Raw genomic sequence first — 17113 nt, forward strand, 5'->3', positions numbered from 1 at the left:
ATAAAATTTTTCTTAAATAAAGTGATGTATCTGTGATTATCTAATATATGATACAACTCTGATACGGAACATTGTGTCTGCATACTCGATGAAACCCTTCTCGCATTGCAAGCTAGTTAAAATATTTCAGCGATAATAAATAATGAACTGCTCTTTTAATTTTTATCTTTATATTTTGTAGCGTGTACGGTGTATGCATTTATTTGACAGCTTTTATCACAGAAAATTGATGAATATTGATTTCGGGTAAAGCGAAAATAAATGTTTTTTTTTTTTTTGTAAAACTTATTAATGAATGAATGAAATTAAACCTTTGGTTGCGGTTTAGTAATCTGCTCCAGGAGCGGGGGGTAGAGGGGCTCTGGGGAAGTATATGAGTATTCTCCCTATGCTCTGGTACCATTCCCATCATGCGAATTTGCTTCGTTCTTGAGATATTGGCAAAAACTAATCATATAATTCTAACCTCAAAACAGGCTATTTATTAACAATTTCGAAACTCAGTGGCCTTCGGCGCTACGGGATGTGCACCCCCTTCGCGCCTTCGGTTTCTTAAAAAACACTCTAGGGGTAAGTCCGACAAGACCATATTGAGTCAGAGTTAACAGAGTCGGTTTTGTGTCAATTTTATACAATCAAATGTATAAATCTAAGCTTTCTAGCAAAATCATCGAAATAAATCACAACAAACAAAATGAGCACTGTTTCGAAATACGCGAGTCAAAAAGAAACAACGAACGACATATTTAAATATGAATAACGTCAAAACACATTCGTGATATTTGACAAATTCATTTAGCGTTTTGACATATGACAAGCACCTTATGTATATTGCATCCTTGTCGAACTTATACAAAATAGTTACTTATCCTGCTCTTATATCGTGTATAGGTTATGATAGATTTTCTTAATTTTCTCGAAAATGGTGCAGTTTCGCAGGACGCGAGTGGTATTGTTGTAATCAGGGACCAATTCTCTAACATATACAACAATTTGTTTCCCCAAAATCGTGGAGGATTATTCTAAACCCAACCCAAACCTTTTTTTTAAGAATGTACAATTACTTTTATACTGCTTTGTATTAACTAAAAGTTGAGAGGTGTCAAGGGACACCCGGATGGAACGAAGTTCTTATTATTATCAGAAATTATTGTTATTATTTTTTATTATGTACAAAAACCTGTATACACTCAACAAAAATAATCGTCGCGACACCAAACTGTTCAATGCGAAATAGAAATGAAAATATCTGGCTTGCTTTCTATAAGAGAGAGAGAGAGAGACAGACAGAGAAACATGCGCACGCCGCACAGCTTACAATAGCAAAAAGTGTCGTTACAACTTTTCGTGAGAATTGTTTCCGTCTAGCCCCCTTTCACAACGCGCGATAAGGAACTTCGTTCCAATATAATTATGTAGGTCTAGATTGTGTCGAAGCTGAGAATGTGTCGAATAAAATAAATATGTATGACGATGATGAATGACAAATATATATAGCATGACGTTTGGTGAGCGTCAAGCGTAGCTATCACGCACACAAAGGTAATAAAGATGATCAATTGTGTTAGTTTTTTTGTGGTGCGACACCATCTGGGTATATAAATAATGTAAGATGTAATATGTAACCTTTTTCATAATATATTTGAAGAATATATTAAAACGATTTGGATAAGGTCATGAAATGATTTATATGATACAAATTGAAATTAGTATGAAACAGTTTTGACATAAAAAAATGCCTTTATTGAAACGGAATTTTTCGACATTTAATGTATTTCAATCAAGAAGTCACGTGTGGTAACAGTTCAGAAATTGCAATTAATTCCTCACAGGACAGGTGTGTCATAGGTTTTAAATCAATCTTAGGTTTTCAGTTATCGTTCCAATGTCAATAGTATTTTAAGAGAGATATATCATAGCGAACAAGAACCTCTTCGAGCGAGGTATATTTCTGGACTTGATTTTCTTTTATTGCAGTCATTGTTGCAATTTAACGAACACAAGTTCCAATAAGTAACGTTGTCGCTCCCACACATCGGCTGATAACCGCCTGGGCAATGACTACAATCACAATAATCATTTTTACATTCGCCATCGTGGAAAATACTTAACGTATTATTACTTTTTGGATTGATTTTGCTGTCACATCGAAGTTCGCAAAGATTACTATAGGTTTTATGATTCGTACCGCAAACTGGTGAGTAGACATCTGTGCAGTAACAATTAGGACACGGGCCTTTGCTAATCATTTTCAAATAGGGATTGCGTAAGCGTTTCGCATCACAATCAAGATGACACGGGTTTTGATATGTTTTGGGTTCCATAATTCCGTCGCTGCCACAAACAGGGCTCAGAGTAGCAGGACAGTTACAGACTTTACATATATTTCTATTGGCAACTGTTACAGCAGGTGTCTTTGAGTACGAGGTTAGTCTGTTCTGGCACTCTATGAAACAGAGGTTATCATATACGACACTGTCACTCCCACAGACGGGTTCCATCTTCTTAGGACATTGGCATCCATTTAAACAAGCTCCAACATTTTGAAATCCAATGGGCAAATCGCCATTTAATTTGGTATGTTTTGCTGTGCAGTCGAGAACGCACTGATTTCTGTACACAACGTTGTTTGTACCGCAAACAGGTGATGCCAGGGTTGTGCATCCACAAGGCGGTCCGACGCAAGAGGTTCTATAAGCGAGATATATGATTGGTTGGTTTTGTTTCAATCGCTTAAAGTTTTCACAAGTTAATTCACACTCATTAGGGTATGTTACACCATCTAAAGTGCAAATTGGTAGGTCCACGTTTTGACAAATGCATGGAGTACACTTGCTTTCATCCTGAGGGACTATTGGTGCTAAACCTTTATTCTTGTTCTCATTACTAGTACAATTGAGAAGACATTGATTGTAGTAAATAATGCCATCAGAGCCACATACTGGATTGAATGTATACTCACAAGGACAAATCGTTGTCGCGAGATATATTGTTTTGGTCACTATTAAAGTATCACATTCGATTGGCGGGACTTTCAATATTGTTAGGAGTGATAGCGCACCTGAAATAAATCAATGTTTTTTATGTTATTCATTATATACCTACATATAAAATGATATATTTTGCTAAGTTGGTGGCTATCTACTTATCGTCGCAGTTATTAGAAAAGGTTGTATGTAAAATTATGTGTACTTTGCAGCATTATTTCGTATATATTAATTTATTATTTAAAATTTTCTGTGGACTGTGTCTATGGTAAATAATGTCTAATTGACTTCTTCATAATTCATCTAAGATGAATATTTTATTCTTGGGACATGCTTGCCGTTGGGAAAAAAAAACAACTATTTGCATAATGCAGTCCCTCAACAGAAGTATTTGCCTATGTAACAGTTCAAATTCTAGCATTACATAAGTGAGTGAGAAGAACTGAGCATTACAGTGTGCATTCTGTCCGACATAGCTGAGCCGACTGCAGGAAAAAGTCAAGATCGAATACCTATTCGATTGTTACATTACAGGATAATATTTTCGGCGAGGTCCGGCCGGCCTTACATATATATCTCTTTGACTGACTATATAGATATTGACATTTTAAGCGTCCCACTTTAAAATAAAAGATTACCAGAATTAAAAATACAAAATTCTTAAAAGGGAATACCGGGTTCTTAATAAGCCCGTTGAAGCACCAATTTGAATTGAAATCTAAAAGAGAAAAAACAGAGGAGCTTGGCGGTAGGGATTTGTTTCTCAGTAGTTGGGCTTTGTAAAGGCCACCTAAGTAAGTATTCTACTAATACCATACAGTAAATGTTAATAAATAATATAAAAAATATACGTTTATATAAATATATCTTTCTTCTGCGTTTTATGTAGGATACATAAAATCAAATCAAATCAAAATATACTCAATTCTAGTAGGCTTTTACAAGCACTTTTGAATCGTCATTTAACAAACTATATTAAGTAAAGCTACCACCGGTTCGGAATGTAGATTCTATCGAGAAGAACCAGTAAGACACTCAGAAGTTACTCTTTTTCAACATTTAAAAATACAGTCATGTTAGTTAAATACAATTATATATGTATGTAATATATCCTGCCTGGAAGTCAACAAGTATTAACTCCACGATTTTTATCATCTATATAATCTTGTATCGAATAATATGCCTTCTTTACCAATGTATTTTTTACAAATTATTTGAATTTATGAAACGGCAAAGTTAAAAATCGCGTGGCTTAGCTTGCTTAATAATAAAACCAGAGTTAAATACGACCCATTTCAATAAAAGTTAGTTTATTAGTAAGGTTATTTATACTTACATAGTATTCGGTTCATAACGAAGAATCTGCACTTCAGCCGAGTGGTGTACCTGTATGTACTGAGCACCTTATTTATACTTAAACATGTAAAATATAAATGAAATAGTGCAAGGTACAAATAAGTACATATTATATAGCTTAATTAAGCGATATAAAAAACCAGTCTTGACACATATGTTAATTAATTATCTTTTCAGTTTTTTTTTTGTATTTCTGATCTTTTATGTTTCGAAGTTGGTCATAATATATCAGAATAATATAGTCGGTCTGTATGTTATGGTAACCAAAGATTGACAGCTTACTAGAACAACATGGTATATGTGAATATGATGTCATGAACTTGACCGATTCCAGGTTCGGCAGACATTATCAAGGGAGACCAGACATCTATGCTGGACATATTACTATAGTGTGTGCGAAAACACAGATCCACTTTCCCTATTATTCTACTCCCTCATGCTCATAGTCTGATGGGACGGCAAATCCGACTCCAGGCTGATAATGTCTCTATCGAAAAGTGATTATACATTATTTATTGGGTTTTTCCTGTCGAAAAGGAATGCGTAACTTGTAAATAGAATGTTAATGATAAATTAATTTGTATGATAAGGGTTTAATAATAATAATAATAATAATCTTTATTTGTTAAATTACTTATCTTACAATCTGTAACGATGTATGGCGATTAATAAATATTTCAGGTTTCTGAATCGCGCAGCCTAGATATTTTTAGTGGGTATGTTTTTTTTTTATGATATCGGTCGGTGACCACTTACCTGATGGTAAGTGGTCACCACCGCCCATAGACAATGGCGTTGTAAGAAATATTAACCATTCCTTAGATCACTAATGCGCCACCAACCTTGGGAACTAAAATGTTACGTCCCTTGTGCCTGTAGTTGCACTGGCTCACTCACCCTTCAAACCGGAACACTGAGTAAATATCAAAAAGCAAGTGTAACATTTCTATATTGAATAAAGATTTTTGTTTAAAAATTGAAAAATTTAAAAAAATTGTTAAGGAACGCTTGTGTGCGAAAGGTTACTATACAATTAGTGAGTTTATGTTTGATAGCACACCTTGGGAATGAAACGATCGCCTCCTGGCTGTTTCTACTCATATACAATTATGCATATAATAAATTTGACGTAAAAAAAAAGTCCCGCTGAGTTTCGCCGGTTCTTCTCAGGTCAGGGTGTTTTCTTTTTCCGAACCGGTGGTAGTGTTTAACTTGACAATCAATAAGAAAGTGTAATACTTCTATATTGAATAAAGGAATTTGAGTTTGAGTTTGACTTTTTATTTTGACTTTGAAGACTCGTCCAACCGCCTGATGACGCTGTAAAGGCTACTATGGCCAATATCTAAGGTCAATGCGAAAAAAAAAACTACAGTTGGAATGTTTGCGTTTGGTATTATTGAACATCGTTCCTCGGTCATATTTCGGGGGTAAATAAATTCTACGTAAAAATTGAACGAATGTTAATAATTATTATTGGTCTCTTGTATGAATTTATCAGGCTGATGATAAAATAAGCATATGTAATGTACGTTACTGCAGAAAGATATATTTTTACCAAACTGGTATTTGATTGTGTTTGTAGGTTAACTAGAGCATTTTTATTTAACGAGAAATATTAGATGTTTTCGAACGCGAGGCCCACGTAAATATAACATATCTGCTCTATCTAGGTCAGTGTTTTTTTACATTTTCCTTCAAAAAAATGGTACTCTACGATAAGACGTGTCATATGTGATCAAGGAAATAGCAGCTATTGTAAGACGAATGACGAGAAGCATCAGAGGGTGCTTTACGGTTTAAAAATTGGAGCTATTTTTATTATTAAAGTTAGTTAGTTAACGGAATCAAAATAGTTTGTACGCCGTCGTTAAGATAATTTAATGGAAATCAATTCTGTACTTTTTAATGATTTAATCTAATAGAAATGTAAGGATTAACATAATAGTCTAAAAACATTTCCCGTCAATATCGTGTGCGAATAAAATCACTAATTAAGTCATTTTTTTTTTTCAATTTTCTTAAGGTACCTTTAAAGGAAAAAGGGAACCTTTATAAGATCACTTCCATCCATCAGTCTGTCCATCAAGACCCTTTTTTTTGGGAACACGTAAGATGAAATTAAATTCAAATACTGAGGTCAGCGGTCTCTCGGAGCTGTCAAAAATCCGACCTTCTTAGTCTACGCCATTAAAAGGTATGGCCATTTATGTCGTATTTCCGATACATTTGCACGTGGAATCAAAACCTGTAGGGTACTTCCCTTTGCTCGTGAATCGTGAAATAGAATAATGTATTTGGCAAAGGCATCTTGTAGCACAAGCATAGGAAAAAGTCAGAAAATCGGTAAATTATTCAGTATTGTGTGGTGGTACGATTTAAACAAATGAAGAACTATTTCTACAAGATTTCTACAGAAGTCTAGTAACTTATTGAATCATTTTTGTAAGATATATTTCGAAACAAATAATAGTCCTAACGGACTTTTTTCTATATTAATTTGACAAACAGTGTGGAGATTTTGTAGTAGGGTATATTTTTTTCAATTAAGTATACTACAATAAATGGCCGATCATATCAATAAACAATATATACATATATATATTAAAAAAAAAAACAAACTTTATTTCACCAAAATTCTCTTGTATTTATATTTGACACACATATATTTAACACATTTTTAAACTTATTTACTTTAATATGAATGGTTTTTAGTCTCTTAAACAGCTTTTAATTTCCATTAAAAAATATATACCTTTTTCTTTAGAAATATGTTTTTTCTGCAACCGTTACCAGATTTTAGGTACGTAGTTAGTTGTTAAAGGTACAACATCACAACAATTTCTTTTGACAACCTTCAACATAGTGTTTTAATATAAGCAGTGACGACGATACATGATAAACAAATGAACTAATATAATAAATAATATAAGAAATTGACAAAAAACAATCGCCTGATAAAATTTTAATAGCAATAACTCTATAATGCGCATAATGTGTTAAATTTATGAAGGATTATTATTAATCGAGTTTAAAATGTATATGGTTAAAATATAACATCTTTTGTTTAATATTCAACGTTTATCAGTTTTTCTGTAATTGTTGTTTTATAAGAACAAAGAAAGTACTATTTTAGAACATTCTAGAATATATATTATTTTAAATTTATAATTTGATGGCTCGAAATGTATGTATTTAATAAGAAAGTTAAAGGTTAAAATAACATATAAAATGCGTTTTTAATATAAACAAATAAATAAGTTTCAAAAGAGTTTTGATTCCATTATAGTTAAGTTAGTATAAGATAACAAAATATTATAGTTTATAATATAATTAGCATGTAATGTGAATGTGAATAATTTAATCTTTTAACAATAACCATTTTTATCAATTTTGACAACAGATATTCCTTTACTCTGATTACACTGGTTTTGGCAGTACATCAAGCAGGAGTTCCAATAGGTTTTATAATCATCTCCACACACAGGGCTAAACAAAAGTGGGCAATTATCACAGTTGTAATCGAATTCATGACATTTGCCTTTATAATGTATGCTTAAAAGTGGATAATTGTGTCGTTTACGTATCTTATTTTCACAATCCAATTGGCATGTATTTGTGTATGTGTTGCTATCGCTAGCACAGATGGGATTATATTCATCAGAACAAATACATCCTCCGCAGTCTCCTTCGTGTACAACAAACAGAGGTGGTCTGCCGAGGTATTCTAATCGTGTACTTTCACATTCGAGTAGACATACATTACTGTATGTATTACCGTCACTACCGCAGATTGGGTTGTAGTCAAAGGGACACTTGCAATTTTGACAAACTCCGTTGTACTGAATTTTGATAGATGTTTCGTTCGATAATTGATTAATGTCAGCACAGTTTAAGTAACAAGCATTACGGTATGACTTATTATTAGTTCCGCAAACGGGAATAACCGTGTTGTAGCATTCACATGGCTTTTTGCATATTCCTTTGTATAGTGGTTCAATAGGCGATAATCCTTCTTGTTCCAGATATTTGCTTTGACATACTAAGTGACATTCATTAGAGTAGCTTTGTCCGTCACTTCCACATATTGGATCAAATAATGCGGAACAAATGCAAGAGTCAATGCATTTGCCTTCATTAATTATTTCAATAGTCGGTTGATTAAGTTCCAGGAGCTCTTTATTCCTAACGTCCAGTTGGCATTGGTTGTCATAAGTTTTACCATCGCTTCCGCAAACCGGTTGATAGACAGTTGAACAGATTGAATTTTCTGGACATTCCCCTTGTTTAATCACTTTGATTAGCAATTGGCCTTTCTTTTGTAATACCTTATTTTTGCAATCTATTGTGCATTGGTTAGGGTATGTCTGCCCATCATTACCACAAACTGGTTGGTATATAGCCCGGCAGAAACAAAGATCAGGGCATTCACCTTCCTCCACAATTTCTATTGGTGATTGATATTGTTTTATACGTTCCTTGTTCGTACATTCTAGTTGACATTTGTTAGAATAAGTTTTACCATCACTTCCACAAACTGGCTGATAAATATAGGGACATATACATACTTCATGACACTCGCCTTGGTTAGTTAAATCTAATTGAGGCTGACCGCTTTTCAGACGTATATCATTTTCACATTGGAAGATGCATAAATTATAATATGTTTGGCCATCACTACCACAAACTGGTTCATAAACATCAGAGCACATACACCTTTCAGGGCATATTCCTTCACTGATAATAGATATAGCCGTTTGCCCATTTTGTGGAAGTTTATTTTTGCAATTTAATTCACATTCATTTGAATATGTGTTGCCATCACTACCGCAGACGGGCTTATAGTTTCTAGAGCAGACACAACTTTCAAATTGTTTTTCAGTGTTCTTAACTTCGATAGGTGTTTGTCCATTTTGCTGACGCCGTTTATTTTCACATTTTAATTCACATTCATTAGAATAGGTTTTTCCATCACTACCATAGACGGGGTCATACACCGCAAGACAATGACATCCTGCAGAACATTCCCCTTCGTTGATAACTTCGATGGCTGACTGTTCATTTTGCTGACGCCTTTTACTTTCGCAATTCAATTCACATTCATTTGAATACGTGTTGCCATCGCTGCCACAGACGGGTTTAGAGATTCTAGAGCAGACACAACTTTCGAGACATTTTCTAAAATTCCCAACTTCGATAGGTGTTTGTCCATTTTGCTGACGCCGTTTATTTTCGCATTCCAATTCACATTCATTCGAATAAATTTTTCCATCACTACCACAGACTGATTGATATACATCTGGACACGCACAAGATATAGGACATTCTCCTACGCTTTTGACTTTTATCGATGGGAGATTATTCTCCACATTTCGTGTACTAGTACTATTAAGGAAACATTCGTTCGAATAGGTAACATCATCTGTACCACAAACTGGAGCATAAATTGCTGGACAAATTTCATTCTTGCGACATTCGCCTTCTCCAGCCAATTTAACGATTGGTTGCCTTTCCCGTTGTCGTTCTTCATTCTTACAATTAAGTTGACATTTACTTGCATAAGTGTGGCCATCTTCACCACAAACAGGTGCGTATATAAGTGGGCAGATGCAGCTTACAGGACATTTTCCATTACTTACAACTTCAATACCAGGGTCACTATTTTTTTGACGACGCTCGCTTTCACAGCTTACTTCACATTCATTGGAATAGGTTTTGCCATCACTAGCACAAACTGGTTTATAAATTTTATTGCACGTACAAATACTGGGACATTTGCCTTTATTTATTACATTAATTGGTTTTAGTCCACTTTGTTCTCGTTTTTTATTTTCGAAATCTAAATTACATTCGTTAGTATATGTTTTGCGATCGCTACCACATACTTCGTCGCAACCACTTGGACAATCACATTGCACTCTGCACGGGCCTTCATAAGCAATCGAAATTGACGTTCCAATTTTCTCATAGAAATCTCTCGTACAATTGAAAACACATCTATTAGCATATGTGGCGTTGTCGGTACCGCATAGGGGCTCGTAGTTTCTTTGACACGGACATGCCGGTGGCGCTACAGATGTCGCTGTTGCATCGCTTATGTACCAAACTAGGAAGGCCAAAGCTGTAAAAAGTGAAATTAAATACTTGTTAACACATTTTTAAATATATTTCGACTATATTGTTACGCAATAAATTGTCTACAATTCTGATTTAAGTGACAGTTTGCTTACCTATGCGAAACATTGTACAGTGATAAAAGACTGGTCGTGTCTTAATATCAACTAAGTTGTTTACGACACCACACTTAATATATACTACACTAATATTTACAGAAGTGAAAATTAAAATAAAGAGCAGACAAAAGAAAAATTTGTAGCAATAGCAACAAAGAATTTGTAATTAAATTAAAAACATGTTACATATTGAACTTACTGGAAACCGTGACTTTGCTTATAAGAATTTGTAATATGCGCGCTTAAAAATAATTCTCATATTTCAATTAATTTATTTGAGTACGGATATTTTTCATAGAAACGGATTGGATCAACCATAATAATTAACTTCAAGGAAAAACTGTGTTCGAAAAGCGAATTTGTAATATATTATTATTACGATTATTATACTAGGTTTTTTTTAGGATATCGCCGTTAAGAATTGAAAGGTAATTCTGTTATTTCATCGAATGTATCGTTGAAAATACTTAATGCCTTTTTCCATTTAAAGGTGATATATTTTAAATGTACAGTTGAAAGTTGTGAAAATTATATTTAATAATATTTAAAGTGAACCTGACAGTTTCAGTTTGCTACTGGAAACTGAAACTGTCATGTACTGAACATGTCAGTTTGCTACTGGATCACACACCAGGTCCAACTGGAACCAAAGGAGTTTTATTGTGTACCAATTTGTGTATTTAGTAAAAATTGCTACGACTTGAACTCAGACATTACGCTGCACTATTGGAATTCGACAATACTTTAAAGACTTTGTTTTCCTGACCAATTTCATCCATAATGATCAGTCTTAAAAGTAACTTGCCAATGGTGGAGGGCATATTATAGTGGACACACACACACACTCATAAATCAACGAGATGATAAACGACGCTTAGTGTAGTGACTTGACCAAACAGGCTATTAATGCGGAACCTATTGCACTATTACAATAATAATAAACAAAGGTACATACAATATTAAGTACTATAAATTTAAAGTACGTGACTATTTTCAAGTTGTTTGTTTTCTTTATAATTATTTTAATGAACGATTGTTCGATTTGTTTGTCACGAGTTTTTTTTTTATTAATAATCGAATGTCGTGTGTTATTGTACATCATTAAAAATTTGTTCAGGTGGACATTATTTTTAATTATCGTTTATTATTTCTTGTTTTCACATGTAACGCACGTACACATTTCCATTGTCACCAGCGACTTCTACTACTATTTAGTAGAACATGGTAAAGTTTTTAGTATTTCATAAAGTCTAACCTTTGTGTTCGGAACGTTACAATTAACTTATCAACACTTCAAAAATAAAACTAATTATAAAGGCAAAATAAGTACATTAAAATTATGTGCTTGCCTAGGTTCGAACGTACAATCATCTCAGTTCACTGTGACCGTTAATAAGGTGTTCTAATAATTATATTTTCCGTACTAATTAGGCGTAGTTTCAGTTAGAAGTAGGTACTAAAATAGGCCAAGGAGGTCAGGAACGGCGGCTGCTAATCCGTCGCGCTATTGTCGCTTGACATGTGGGATAAGTACATAGTATTAAATTATTTAATTTTATTTTATTGTCTTTTACTTATTTAATAAATATATAAATTTAAATTAAAAAAAAATGACGCAGTTTCTTTTAACAGTGTTTTATTAAGGCACTGGCATCATGAATTGTTTCCGTATATATATTAATTCGTTTTGATACTTGAAGTTTATCACAGGGCGTTAGGAGTAGGAAATACACCGCGTGAAAGTTGAAGGTATTCCTCTTAATTTCCTGTTAATAAACATAGTCTAATGTATCGAAATAAAGAGCATATACAGCCAATTTTTATTAACCAAACCTAACGAAGTAAAGTATAATATCACGCGCATAAACAGTAGAAGTATCTCTATTAAAACAATAACGTTACAATAATACAATACATAAAGACGAAAAACCAAGGCTGATACGAAGAATATGATAAAGATGATCTTATTGCAAATATACTTGGTGTTAAGGAACTACACACTCATTATATTCTACTGCACAAAATGCAATATTTCGTATTTCTGTGTTCCACTTCCCAGGTGAGTAAGCCAGTGCAACTACAGGCACAAGGGACAGAATATGTTCCTTCCAAAGTTTAGTGGCGCATTGGTAATGCAAGGGTAACTTCTAGTTATATTTCTTACAGCTGTAATGTCTATTATCATGCCAAGGAATGTGGTGTCCAATTTGCAAGTACGTATACCTATTTTATGTCGAAAAAATAGCAAGCTCTTCCAGAATGTCTTTGGGTAAAGGACATGATATTATAATCACTTGCTAGCTAACCAAAACAATCAATCAAAAATTAATAGTCTTTACTTGTCTTTATATATTGTTAATAAAATTTAATTTAACATGGTAACATAAATAATAAGGTATAGGACACGTGTATTTGTGAACTGTTACGTTGCTTCAGAGAGTAATAAAATAATTCACGGTCACAGAGTTAACGTATAATCTATAGCTTTTTATTAGAAGGTGTAATTATAAAACTTCTTTTTGATATTAATTTGATTTTTTTATGTTATAGGTAACTTAACGGTAAGTGGGACCACCTGATGGTAACCACCGCTCATGGACATTAGCGCTGTAAGAAATATTAATTATTCCTTACATCGCCAATGCGCCTGTTATTTTATTATTATCATATATTATATTTGGTTTCTTTATACAAATAAAGAATTAATTTCTGCATTGTATTAATATTTCCTATTGTTATAACTAAACAATTTATTTACCGATGGTAAATAAAGATTATAATATAAATTATTGGATATGTTAATTCCATGTTGAAAAAGGTGTTAGTTACATAAAGTTCCTTTTAAAATTTATACTTTTAATCGCTATTATGTAAGATAAAATGTACTTTTTAATAAGTATTTATTCAGAAATAGTAATAGTAATAAATTGTCCAATTGACCAGTGACCTCTTGGCAATACATGGGCTCCTAAGTTTTTATCTAGAAAGGAAAATACATGGTGGTAGCGGTTATGAAATCCCGTCTTTGTAGGTACCTACTATCATATTATACCGTCAAGCGATAATACTTAGTATAGTTGTGTTCCGGTTTAAAGGTGTCAGCCAGTATAACTAGTGGCACAAGAGATGAAAATCTCAGTTTCTTCCTCGTGGTTGGTGGCGCATTGGTTACCAGAGATCCTCTCGCTCTTTTGGTTGAAAATATTAGTTATGAATTAACCCAATGCCACATGCATGTGAACTGCAGCTGTATAAAATAATACAACAATGTATCTAAATATACACCCCTGACAGCATAGTTTGTATCCCAAAGTAAACTTTTCATGGATAACACGTAGTCAATAATGTGTGGACCGAGCCCCGAGTTCGCGATTCGTTCTCACTCCGGTCACGTTCGATCAGGCCGAATTGAAAGGTGCCCATGATTGAATAAAGATGGCCGCGCTAAGGGTTCAAACAAATCATCCTATCCATAAAAAGACACTCTTAGTTATAGGCTTAGTACTTTATGGGAAATAAATACGTAACTATTATTACTCGAGTGTTATTTTTCTGACTGTTTAATAAATTATGTCGTTTTGATTAATAATATCATCACTGATAGATGATGATATTATTGTGCAGGCAGTGTGTAATGGAAACTCGTACTAGACTTACCAACTACTGATTCACCAAGTGAAATATAAATTTGCTGTTTGGTCGTGGAAAAACTACTTACGAAATATACGAAAATTATACGAAATAATAATTGTATATGTTATATTCACACAGTAAGAATACTGTGTGAATATCGACGAATGGTGACTATTTATTAAATTATCTACCAGTAGCGCTGCCTTATAAGAACTCGATTCATATCTTATTCGTAATATGTTGTAAACTGATTTCCGTTGACGATTTTGATGAGCGTATCCCTAAAATGTTATAATTATAAAAATCTATATGTATGCAATATTGATATTCTAATACAAATTTCTAACGTTTAACGATTGTCTTCTGTGCGGATACAATAATTGATGAATTTCAGCTAGGAATTATATATATGGATTTGATTGACATAACGTTGTATTTCAAATGTTGATAAACTACTGATTTTCTTGCCGTTTTCTTCTTAGAGGAAACTATATTCCGAACCGATGGTTTCAGAAAATCTACCGAACATTCAATAAAATTCTGTATAATGTCATTAAAAAGTGCCTGTAAAAGCCAATTTCCAAAAGGGTATATTTTGTTTATGAATTCTTGAAATAGTAAGGTTTATATAAAAAGAAGAATATTCTTGTAAATTTTATCTGATTGGTAGTGCTCACGCATTGCATGGAGCACAGCTCATTGATTTGAGGCCCAGGATCTGAGAGAGCCCTTCGAATGCCGTATTTGCAATCCATTAAGACTTTGATTGATTGACTTAAAGCCAGCGTCTATATCTACTTTTGCACGCAGGGGTTGAATTCCACTGTGATGGTTTCATTTAATTTATGTCATATAACATTAGTGATTATATTTCATGACGCTGTGGATGATAATATGATCTATACTTAATTGTATAAAATAAATAAAAACTTGCGCTCGAGTACATTTTGCTTTTACCAAAAAAATCCCAATAAATCTTTTAATTTTAGGTTTTAAGATCTTGCGATTTTATTAATATTGATCAAATATAAAATTAGTAATCATAAAATAAGCTTTAGTTATGTTGTCAAATTGGAAAGTTACCGTCTTGGAAAGTAGATTTTACCAAAATAAATCTGTTTTGCGAGGAAATGATGTTGGAATGAAGTAAAGTACTATAATAGTATCAAAGAATGTTATCTAACAAGAGGGTTAGCTAAGAAACCTTGCAGTGGGAAATCACCACATTTTTATTTTACTTTATCAATTAATAAAATAGTCAAATTTTTAATTGAATTTAGTAAACATTCTTATTTCTCTTTAATGAAGTAAATTTTGTGCTGGAAATTAAATTATTCCTAGACTTCTTTGTATGTTTCCTGATTTATGTAAAACCGTTTTCTTTAGAGAACGAATACGGCGTCTTGGCAAGTGCCTGCAGTAAATTAATTGTATTTTTGGTAAGAACAGCGTGTAAGGGCTTTGTGGGAGCCACCTAATTAGAACGTACGCTCGAGGGGAAAATGTTCATTAATTGCTAACAAAAAAAGGGTTCACTACACGATAAAAGCAATTGTACCCTTAGCTAATTTCATTTATCTATTGCTCAATATTGATTTCACTGCCATAGAGTATTCTGTACTTACTGTTCGTAGTTCTGTACTGCGGTGGCTGTCTTGGACACAGATAGGAGAGGTTGCCAGATGTCGTTATAACACATTACTGGCCCGTGTTTTGCTACGTTCATGGCTCGACGCTCAGCTCATCTCACCTTCCAAAATTTTTGAATTTTTTATGACCTACGGCAGGCCATCGTAGCAGTCGTACTCTTTAGTGCTATCTGAAAAAGGTACACGCGAGGCCTCTACTTAACGGGAACCCGCGGTGACACCCTAAGGTATTTTCAAAGCCCCAGGTATCGGGGCTGATAAACGAGCCATTTAAATAACAAAGAATAATCAATCAATCAACAACTAACTAATCTGCTAGAGCTTGGTTTCAAATAAATAGAGAATTTCAGACAAGAAGTATATCATTTCAGTGACACCTCTACGATTTATACATTTTTTTTTAAATTAAATCATGGCTATGCTATTAGACTATTAAAATAAATTATTTTTTTGGATTCAGTTTTTTATAGTAAATGATTTGGAATAAACTGCGTTTGACAAAAAGATGTTATCGCTTTGCTCTGTGCTGTACTATTGCTTATCGAAATAATTTCAGCGATGCAAACGGAAACACCAGTTAATGGACATCTTGATGTATCTAAACGCCAACTTTTTATACTAATTACATTTGCTTTAAACGTATCTAACAATAGTGTTCTAAACTATATATCAATTACATCTTAACTAAGTATGCAAAGCGTATTTAAAAAACACTGAATTTTGACATAAACTATAACAAACAAAAATAATACAAGTGAGTATTGCGATCCAATTATGATAAATATGGACTTAAAACATATGGTGTTTGTAGCAGAAAACGAAATTAAAATTATTATTAATTGATTGAATTTATATGTAAAACGTTTTTTTTTTATATATTTATTTCAAAAGCTCTGTGGCTCACTGTATTATCAAATATATTGTAAGCGATACGAAATTGATCGGAACATTTAGTAATGTTATATTTATTAGGTATTCATTTTAAATTGTTTGTTTTCAGCAAAACAAATTCTTACAATTCGCATTTCTTACAAGTAGGCTCATAAAAACACTTTTGAATCGTCATACATTATTGAATTAAACGTAAAGCATTCGAAATAGTTCTTACGGATATATTATAAATTATTTAAAAAAACGTATTAACAAATATTAATTTAATTTTAAATAGTGATAGGTAATACTATAAAACCGTCGTGAAGTCGGTGCCAGGCCGAAATAATGTACCTTCTAAAACTTCATGCGTTAATATCTAAAT

General features: G+C 33.1%; 2 protein-coding genes across 4 annotated transcripts; both read right to left on the minus strand.

Annotated features, from left to right (window-relative positions):
* Positions 1-1798: 1798 nt before the first annotated feature.
* On the minus strand, positions 1799-15901 carry LOC125078007 (serine protease inhibitor dipetalogastin-like; the record flags this gene model as incomplete). The annotated part of the gene is made up of 2 exons (XM_047690147.1): positions 1799-3061; positions 15835-15901. Coding segments are annotated over 2 exons (1215 nt in total), but the record flags the coding sequence as incomplete, so codon positions are not given.
* LOC125077929 (serine protease inhibitor Kazal-type 5-like) lies at positions 6966-10662 on the minus strand. 3 transcript variants are annotated; one of them, XM_047690048.1, is made up of 3 exons: positions 10574-10662; positions 10217-10464; positions 6966-10066 (listed from the first exon to the last, which is right to left on the minus strand). In XM_047690048.1, exons 1-3 carry the CDS (start codon positions 10584-10586, stop codon positions 7712-7714), a joined length of 2616 nt encoding a protein of 871 aa, XP_047546004.1. In that variant the 5' UTR covers positions 10587-10662; the 3' UTR covers positions 6966-7711. The 3 variants fall into 3 exon arrangements, with proteins under 3 accessions (XP_047546004.1, XP_047546005.1, XP_047546003.1); XM_047690049.1 differs by having other exon boundaries at positions 6966-8724; positions 9025-10464; XM_047690047.1 differs by having other exon boundaries at positions 6966-10464.
* Positions 15902-17113: the final 1212 nt, after the last annotated feature.

This window comes from Vanessa atalanta, chromosome 4 (genome assembly GCF_905147765.1).
Source record: "Vanessa atalanta chromosome 4, ilVanAtal1.2, whole genome shotgun sequence".
In the NCBI taxonomy this organism is placed as follows: Eukaryota; Metazoa; Arthropoda; class Insecta; order Lepidoptera; family Nymphalidae; genus Vanessa; species Vanessa atalanta.